Source organism: Hemicordylus capensis, chromosome 3 (assembly GCF_027244095.1).
Source record: "Hemicordylus capensis ecotype Gifberg chromosome 3, rHemCap1.1.pri, whole genome shotgun sequence".
NCBI lineage: Eukaryota > Metazoa > Chordata > Lepidosauria > Squamata > Cordylidae > Hemicordylus > Hemicordylus capensis.
In genome coordinates, this window is record NC_069659.1 from 189,442,580 (window position 1) to 189,452,492 (window position 9,913).

The following is a 9,913-nucleotide window of genomic DNA, read 5'->3' on the forward strand; positions in this document are numbered from 1 at the left end:
GCACTTCGTGAGCTTTATTAGAAAATTAATAAGGAAGCCAGAAACATTAAACCATCCAGTCGCCGTTAAGCGTTTTCTAGTCCCCTTGAATTTTGTGAAGAAACTGACCAGGTGCTTAACTCTCTCCTGTGTAAGTCAATGGGGCTTACAGCGCAACCCTGTGTGTGTTTATTCGGAGGTAAATCCCATGGTCCTTACTCCCAGGTAAGTGTTCATAGGATTTCCCTGCTTTGAAAACCAGTACATGAAATAATATAAAAATAAAATAAAATAATAATAATTAAATAATGTTGGCTGGATTGTACGCCAGTGGTGACATCTTTGTTATATTTTAAGATTATAACAACTCAGGCAAAATCATGTCGACTTAAGTTTCTTTATTGGTTTAGGTTTCCAACAAAGTGGAAAGTATATCTTTTGGACCAACGTTTTTCTTCGCACTTTATACACAAATTATAAAGTTAAAATTTTTATAACAGCCAGAAATATACATAGTTGATTGATGTTTCTAAAAAGTTCGCTTCTTTTTAAAACGAGTTTCAGATAAGACGCACCCCGCCCCTTTATTTTAAGCATTTCCCCCCACCCAGTGACTCGTCTTTAAAAAACAACAACACAGAGGTGTGTAAAAATCGTGGAATCACGATAGCAAAGAGCTCATTGTTTTCTCAACAATGCCGAGAAGGGACACGATTCAGTTTTACCCTGAGAGTCATTCGGGCAACGGGATCTTGGCCAGAGAGAGGGCAGCTAGAGACCCCGAGACAAAGCGGGAGAAGAAGGTTAGCGGCGCGATGGGGGAGCACAGAGAGGGGACGATGCTGCACAGCCACTCTATTTACAAAGGGGGGCCGACTAGTCCTCCTCTGCCTCCTCCGGGGCATTTTGTCCGGGACGCCCAACTCGCCCAAGAGCGAGCCACCGCCGGCTTATCCGCCAGGAAGGGTCGGGCGGGCCCACCATGGGGAACTGCGGGCCCAGCCATGGCCAGGCCTCACCCAAGTCAGGCTGCAGAGGCGGGCACTTTCCCCTTGCGCGGAAAACTGCCGCCGAGCCCTGGCAGTCCGCTTCTGGAGGACTCTACAGTTGGACACAGCCACCCCAAGCTGCAAAGAAGCGGGTCAGCCGGTCCCAAGTCGCTGGCAGCCAGGGCAAGGCGGAGGGGGCTCTGGGAGCCGGCAGCGGCCGTAGAGAGTGTGTGTGCCTCCGCCCCGCCACACTTCGGGCTGGGCTGGGGACGGCAGGGAGTCCTCCGCCTGGCGGTCGGTTAGCTGCCCTTCTGCGGGTCGCCGGCGCAGTCCACTCCTCCCTCCGCCCTCAGAGGTGCGGCGTGTAGAAAGCGGGCGCGCTGTAGGTCTGCGAGCCCAGCACGAAGGGCGAGAGGACGGCGGGGCTGGGCAGGAAAGGCAGCTGGGCGGCGCACACCAGCCCTCCGGCGGGGTGGCCATAGGCGCCAGGCGGACCGTGCATGGCCAGGCCGTGGTTGCCCATGGGCGGCGAGTGGCTAAGCGGGCTAAGCCCCCCCGGTAGCCCCCCGCCGCCGCCCCCGCCGCCCCCTCCGGTCGGGGCGCTGGTGTCGGCACCGGGGTTCTGCTTCTTCCACTTGGTGCGCCGGTTCTGGAACCAGATCTTGACCTGCGTCTCGGTGAGGCTGAGCGAGAGAGCCAGGTTCAGGCGCTCGCACACCGACAGGTACCGCGTGGCCTTGAACTTGTTCTCCAGCGCCACCAGCTGCTCGTACGTGAAGGCTGTCCGTGCCCGCCGAGGCTTGCCGGACTTAGAGTCGGAGCCAGGCCGCTTCCGCTTGGCCTTGCCCGACGGCGTCGACGCCGCTGCTGCTGCCCCCGCCGCCGCCTGCTGCTGTTGCTGGGCCTGGGACGCGGGCGGCTGGGCCGCCTGCTGCTGCTGTTGCGCCCCGGGTGGGCCTCCTGGCGGCTGCTGCTGCTGCGGCTCTGCCTCCTCGGCATGAAGGCCCCCGTTTGTCTCCACGGCGGCTCCTCCGCCGTCGCTGGTGCCGCTCTCCTCGCTGCACAGCTCCTCGTCGTCGTCCTCCTCCTCGTCGTCGTCCTCGTCTGGCGCTTCGCTCTCAGCGCAGGGGCTCCGCCGGTGGCTGACGTCCAGTTCGGCCTCCTCGCTCCGGTACAGCTCGCCGGCCTCTGCGCACACAAACGGACAGGAGTTAGCTTGGCGGGGCTCCCACGGCCCTGCCCTACCTGGGGGAGAGCCCAAAGCCCCACGCAGCCTGAGTGGCTCATGCACACGTGCCTCCTCATCAAGTGGTGGCCTGCGCGTGGGACTGAGCCAACGCAGGTTGGAAGCCACGGATGGCCCTTTCACACCCGCTCACCTCAAACCCCAGCCTGATCGAGGGTGCTAGTCCGTTCATGCATTCTGCTGCACGTCATCGAATGCTTAACAGACATGTATGGCTCGGCAAGTCCACTCTGACAAGGATCAGGACTGTTCACTGTCCCCCAAAACATCATGCTCTAAAAAGGTCCATTTTGGCACCTTTGACTGCAGGGGGCCTCCGGATTAGAAGCATCCCCCGTGGCCTGTCTGCTTCCTATCCACAAAGCCTGCGGTGCGCCCCGGTCCTTCCCCCCACGCACATTTCCACTTGAGGAACTTCCTGTTTCTGTACTGGCCAAAGACTGTAATACAGTTTATCTATCTATCGCACTTCAGAGAAAGGAGCAGGAACAGCTGCTTGGGGGGCAACGCTGCGGCCCCGCGACCCACAGCGGTCGTTCTTTCGGAAAGTGCCCCACACAAGAGCCGTCCTTTCCAGGCGTCAGGCGTTTCTTCCAGAAAGCCTCTTGGACGTTGAGCCCTACACAAGAGGCACCCCGGAAGCCGCGGGCAGCCAGAGGTCTGGAAAATGACGCCGAGCGAACCCGAAGGCAATAGGGTGGCCGGCCGTGAAGTGGCCCGGAGTCCTTGGCCGGGCATAGGACGGCTCTGGCTGGTGACCTGGGGTCTGGCAGGGCTGGCCTGGACCTGGGCGCAGGGTGGGCCTGCCCTCCGATTCACTCCCAAGAAAAGCAGGAGACTGCAGGGTGGGAGGCAAGCCTGCAGGGCTGTTTAGAGAGCAGAAACGTGATCTGAGAGGCCTCTTGACCTGGAGGCCTCGGACTGGCCAAAGCGAGGGGCCCCCCTCTTTTTAGCCGCCGCGCGCCTCTTTATTGACGGCTCAGCTGGGGTTGGAGGCGGGCGAAGGGGGGCATAGAAAAGAGAGACAAGCCGGCAACTTCTCCCAAGTTTTGCTTTGCAGAACGCAGCGATCTTCCCCGAAGTCAAGAATGCAAAACATTCAAATCGAGTGTGATGTTGTTAATTAATTAATCCCACATAGGTTGGGATCCCAAAAGCTGGTTAGGCGTATACAAACAGGATTTTTGCTAACTCAGTGGATTTTTTAAAAATACAACGATTTTTCTTTGAACAATTGACTTCCATGCCATGCCTGTAACTGAGTTTTAAAGTCTCCCAGTTTCAAAAGCAGTTTTTAAAAATGTCCTGGGGGTGGGGAGTCCTCTGCCGATTATATACAGAAACTCTAAAGTCGTCTTGGTTTCATGGTTGTTTGCACACTGGCCTACAGTCTTATTATAAAGTCATTTTTCTCCCTCAGAATATTCGGCGCAGCCAGAAGTGTTCAGGAAAAGACACGCACTTTCTTTCCCTCAAAGGTGAGCGAAGGTCCACCTCACTGGTCGAGGCTCTCTATCGGACTGAAGAAACAAGCCAAACGACTTTTTCAAAATACGAAGCACGATTTAGTTGAGATCTTTGAAAAGCTTCGACACTCTCAGAGGAGGACTCTGAGGCTGTGCAAGGAGAAGATAAAAACCTGCTGCGACCATGGATCGCGCCCCTTACTTGCGTCTTTCGCGAAGTGGCGGAACTGCTCTAGAATACGAAAGCGCCTTCTTCTTGGTGCGCCGAGCGTGCCGCGGCGGAAGAAACCCCAGATTCGCCTTGCACCATAAAGAGGATGACACGGTTCAACCCACCCGCATTCCCAATACATAACCGGAGACTTGTTGAAGAATTGCGGTGGGTGGGAAGGCAGGCCCAATCCAGACGATAGCCTGATGTTTATTTTGTTTATGACGGAAGAAAGTCTGGTTGATGTCAGGGAGATCACCGAGGGAGGCGACCTTCTCTGCCTCCTGTTCTGAAGGATTTCTCTCGGTTGTTTGCTCTTGTGCTGTTCCCAGCAAAGAAGTGTTTAATTGGGCTAAATTCTCGTATCGATTACCAGAGAAGATTCAAACTTAATTAAACCCATTTTGTGTAATGTTCAAAGTAGTTAGTGGTCTCTTAATTTATGGGGGTTTCGATATTACACGCCAATTAACCGGGATGGGGCGAGAGGCTCTGCTCGAGTGCTGAGCTGGGCTCTCCTTCGCTCCCTCCTCTGAAGGCCTTTTGGAGTCTCCCCAGAGGGGCAGAAGAAGCCGCCTCCAATTCGGGAGGGTTCCCCTCCTCTCCTCGAAAAGCCTTAATATTTGGAAACATCCGCCGTGTGAAGTTTACTCTCTTAAATCATTGCTTATGGCTATTATTGGTGAGTTGATTTTCAACCCAAAAAGTTCTGGAGGAAACACTGAATCCCGGATCGACAACTGCGTGTAAAATAAACAGAATGGAATTGCCGTGAGGTGTTGAGTTCGGCTGAACTAATGGCAGGATAGGCTTCCAATTTTGTTCAATTGCTAACATTATCTAAATATTGGATACACATTTGTGCAACACTTATTAAAACAAGTTCATTTATTGCGATATAGTTTTAACGTTGCCTGTTGCTTGGACCTTACCAGGAGGATGGCAGGAGGCGGAGAAAAACACCCTAAGATAAACTTTAAAAATAAGTGGGGCGGAATCGGACAATCTTACCTCCCAGAATTCAGCGCATAAGGAAGAAGGGGAGTGGAATGTGCACCTGCGAGAAATGTACAGAAGCCCAGAGGGGTGATGAGGATAAATTGAAAGTCCGAATAGACATTGTTACATACACTATTTTATAGAATTATACCGCGGATTGGAAAGGACACAATCCAGCGGAAGTGCACATGCTCAAACACCAATATAACTAATTCGTTTTCCTGGGACTTTCACCGGAGGCCTTCCCCCGATTGAATCCAACCCCGGAAGAGGGTGACAGAGGGGACTAGGGACACTCTTAAGACTGGCCGGGCGGGCTACCCACCAGTTATGATCAGGTCGGTATGTTTAGGGTATCAACTGATTACATAAAGAGCAAAGCTGGCCTCAGCCAGGCGGCTTAAATTGTGTTTGGAGACTGGGAGGACTGGGGGAAAGCAAGGTAGGTCCTACCATACAAACAGAAAAGAACAAAGCAAACAAAAAATAAAAAAAACCCGTGAGTAAAGTGCCAGTTGCCATCCAATACTACATAAAAAGGTTGATTTTTCCACAAAATATCTGATTTAGTTGTCCTTCCTTTCCTTCTTTGAAGAGTATTCCATAACTGAATTCCGTTAAGTGTTCTGTTATTTTTATTTCGATTGATTACTAGGTCTTAGATTTCTTTCCGTTTTAAAAGTTCATTTGGACGTAAGATTGTGATAAACGAATTTTAACAATATTGAACGTGATAGGTGATAACTGTTATTTGCTCATTTTTAGTCCGCCTGAAAATTAGGCAACGTCCTGGCCGCCTTGAGCCGCCCTCCTGAAACAGATCTCCGGGCTCTCTGCGTTTGGGGCTGGGGGGTGGGGATGCGCCACCACCGCCCTCCAGACTTGCCTCTTCTTCAGCCTCCGCCCTTAACACAAGCTGCCCGCAATGGGCCAGGTTAGCATTTCGCCAGAGAAGTGCCAGGAAGAGCCCAAACTCCCCCGGCCCCACTGCGGGGGGCTCAAAGTTTTCCACGGGAGGCGAGAAAGCCCCCGAAGTTCCTCCCCCTCCTCTCCGCAGCTGGGCTTCTTCCTTGGGAGAGCCAGTGCCAGAGAGCTGACAGAGAACCGTTCTAGAAGGGCATGACGGGAACTTTGAACTCCCGGCCCCGCCGCGGCCAAAAGCCTGGCCCGGCTCCCCAAAGGGCAAGGAGGCACTTTTCCCCGAAAGGCCGCCGCCAGGGCCGCCACGGTGCGGGGCAGACTGAGGAGCGGGTTCGGGCCCTGCCTTGGCAAGGGGGCTGCAAACGGACGCCTTTGGTCCAAGTCCGCCAGTTGCGAAGAGGCATTTCTTGAGAACAGGGAGGGGTTCCTTGACCCGAGGTCTTTTGGACTGGCCTTCTTCCTTGGGCCACATGGCCGAGCTCCCCGCAGTTTGTACCAGCAAAGCAGCAGCAGGTCAAAGAAGTCCCGACACTCGCAGCTTTTTCTCGCCGGTCCTTTGAGGTGCTGATCAAACGTTGTGGATTGGGGCGGGCGCTGAGGGAAAAGAGACGGCCAGCTGCCCCCCGCCTGCTGCCTAACGTTTGGCCCGCCAAAGACGTGATCGAGGGTGCTTTCCTTGCTCCAAAAGTTTATTTTCTGGCCCAGGGGCTCCCCTCCTTTGCCCGCCCTCTCTAGCCCCCTCGTCATCTGGCCCGCACCCCACGAATAGCCCGCTGTCCTGGGCATCCCAGCACTGGGAGTGGGCGGCAGGGCGCTGGGGGTGGAGTGGGGGAGAGGAGGATGAGAGGAAATTGGAAGGCTTGGGCTCAGGGAAGCAAAAGCAATCTGGCGCCGGGTCGAACGCCACCCCCGGTCGATAGCCAGCCCTAATAAGTGTAATAGGTTTTAATCGAGTAATTATCCGAATTTTGACCCTATAATTTAGATGTTAGGCGAGAGTTTGCAAGGTGCTTGAAAGAGATATGCACAATTCGATAATAGGATATCGACCAGCTCGGTCCGACACGCCACTCTGGGGCGATTTCCCCTATTATGCAGCCTCTTTACGCTGCTAAGCACATTTTACTTTAAATGTAATCGAAGGCATTTAATTGTTTTTCCAGAGATAACCAGCATTTTGTCACAATTAGTCTGATTTGTCCTTAAAAAAAGCTAAAGGGGGGAGAGAAAATTGAATCTGTCGCCGGGAGCAAGAAGCAGCAGCGATGGGGCGGGTGTTTTGTTTTGTTTTTGTTTTGTTTTAAGAAGAGGCTCCCCAAGTCCTAAACTCACACGGGGAACGTGGCTTTCCAGGAGGCTGCGTGTTGGGCCAGTTCAAGGGCCCCAGCAGGCTTGCCTGCGCTGTCCAGTTCATCCCTGCCAGGGCCCAAGAGATTTTCGAAAGCCTTCCGCATAAAATAAAGGGCTCCAGTTAGGAACCACTGACTCCGTGGAAACGGGAACTGGCCGGTGGAGCCTGCCTAACCTTGGACCCGCAAAAGCGGGCTGCCCGGCCTGGCCCCCGGAGCGCACCAAGCAGGGAGCAGATGTCTTCCGAGGCTGGAGCTCCAGCCGAAGGAGAAGAGGCTTGGTGCTTTCTCTCTGCAGCCACTCTGCGGCTCTTTCGGCCTGCCTGGGCACCTGGGGGAGAGGGGGGCGAGTTTCCAAACTTTGGGCAACTGGCTGGAGGAGCCAGGCGGTAAGAGCTGCGCTCTGGGCGCCGGAAAGGCGGCGCTCTCTCTCTCGGGTCTCTTGACAGGGCGCCGGGAACTTGGCCTCTCAGGCTGCTGTGGGTCTGAGGCTCTCCCTTGTTCCCGGGAGGCTCTTAGCCGTTGCAAGCAGGCTAGAGGCGCCTGCAGAGCGGGCACGCCAGTGGTGGATGTAACTAGAGGAGAGCCACGAGGATGCCTCTCGTGCCGTCCTACTGGCAGGGAGGGAGCTGCTCCTGTGGCTGCTGCAGCTGCTGGCCTTGGCCCTCCAGAAGAACTTTTTCCCGGAGGGCAGCCGCGGTACTTACTGCGCAAGTCGGTGGAGGACTTCCTCCTGCCAGCCTGGAATTCCTCGGCCAGACCCTTGGCACCGGCGCCCGCCTCTTCGAGCTTCTCCTCCACTCGCGTATATTCTCCCCCGCCGGCGGCGGCTTTGTAGAGCACGGCGCACTGTCTCCGGCTCTTGCTGTTGAATTTGTTGGGGTCCAGGATGTCCAGCACCGAGAAGGAGGTGGTTCGGTGTACCACTGGCAAGGCTGCGCCCGCCCCCTCGGGCCCGGGGGTGTTGTTGGCGTTGTCGCCTCCTGGCCTGTCCCTGCTCACGGGGCACGAATACACCGGCGGCAGGTCGCTGCTGGGCGCCAGGCGCTGCTCCCCGTGGCTGTCCATGCTGTCTCGCCGCCGGCTGTAGGACCCGGACTCCCCCAGGATGCGCTCCTGAGGGCTTGCTGCTGCTGCCGCCACTGCTGCTGCTGCCGGAATAGAGACGTCACCCACCTGAGCCTTGTCTCGGCTCACGTTCATGACTCCTCGCAGAGCATCCCCCACCCCCACCCTCACTCTCCCCCCTCCTCCAGTCTGCCTTCCTTCCTATCTTCCTTCCTTCCTCCCTCAAACTTCTCCTGGAAACAGCCCCTTCTGATGGTGATGATGGTGATAGAGATGAGAAGGAACTTGGAGAAGAGAGTAAGTCACGATGCTCCACTCTAAGGGTCCCTCCGCTGCTTCCTCCTCCTCCTCCCCCACTTCTTGTGGGGCAGCCTAGACGTTTATTCTTCCTTCACGCAGGACTGGGGCTTGCAGGAATTTATGCATTCATTCATATTTAGCACTGGGCTGTAATTGGCTACAAATTAATCCCTCGCCCTAATGGTCTGCAGTCCCTGTCCCGGAGGAGACCCCCAGAAGCGCATATGAGCGCCGGAGAGAGGCGGGGCGGGGGGGGGAAGCGGGGGCGAAAATGAAGGATAGTAGAGCTGCCGGAGATATACTTAGCTGTCAGCTCTGTTTCAGCGCCCCTCCACTCATCTGGAAAGCATCTAAATAGCCTTATTTGGAGAGGTGGGGGTGGGGAGAGAAGGAGGCGCTCTCTTTGAAATAATTGCGGGATCACAGAAACGCAGCGATTAGGCGCCTTGGTCTGCCCGTTTTCTCAAATCTGGAGAAGTTGATTCCGTCCCATAGATACAAAAAGCACCATTTGTGCGCAAAACTCACCTGTCCCGATTCCCCGAATGCCCTTTCAGGGTATTATAATACCCTTTCACCTGTCCCGATTCCCCTCCCCTAAATTCACTCGTACAGAAATAAGTAGAAGTTACTCACGAGCAAATATACTTGTGTGAAGAATAACCACAGTGCTAACCAAAGAAGCTCAGGGCTGTGTCACTCAGTAGGAGAAGGTCCGGGTAGTTATCTGGCGTTATGCCAGTCATTAGAGGAAACCCATTCGAGCTGTTTGCCCTTCCTCAGATAACTTCTTCAGAATTAAGTTTTTCACGACGATGATCCGGAATTAGTGAGACGAAAACTATGAAGTTTCAGTGTTGTAGCCTCGGTTAAACCACAACGACCAAGAAATAGGTTGGGGGGGGGAGGGGAGTCTCCCCTTTCAAGAATGTCTACTTCATTTTATTTTTTTAAGGAAAGGGGGAAATAAAGAACAGGACCTTTTAATTACAAACATTAGATTTCCTTTGTTATCTAGAATTTTCTCTAATTTTGGGTGTCTAGTTTACTACTTGGTTTGAATTACCTGCCAAAACCTGGATTGAGAACAGAGAAGGAATAAAGGGGGGCGGGATGTGTGGGGGGGGGGGCGGGTTTCCTTTTACATTTTTGTCTTTGAGGCTAGTGACACATACAAGGGCAGGTCCTTTGCAATTACCGCGAGCAATGATCCTTTGGAAAGCAGAAATTAAAAACTTGGAAGAAATAATGGGCAAAGCAATCAGCTGTAATTTTGGTAGGGCTCGGACATGATTAGCCCATCAGCGGGCCGGGCCCAGGGGAGTCCCCGCAGGCAACAAAGCTGGAGGGAGCCTAGCGACTCCCTCTCGCTGCCGCCTCGCCAG

General features: G+C 54.4%; 1 protein-coding gene across 1 annotated transcript; it reads right to left on the bottom strand.

The window, feature by feature from the left end:
- Positions 1–1,317: 1,317 nt before the first annotated feature.
- On the bottom strand, positions 1,318–8,363 carry NKX1-1 (NK1 homeobox 1). Its single transcript, XM_053308945.1, has 2 exons — positions 7,868–8,363; positions 1,318–2,156 (listed from the first exon to the last, which is right to left on the bottom strand). Exons 1-2 carry the CDS (start codon positions 8,361–8,363, stop codon positions 1,318–1,320), a joined length of 1,335 nt encoding a protein of 444 aa, XP_053164920.1.
- Between the last annotated feature and the right edge of the window lie 1,550 nt (positions 8,364–9,913).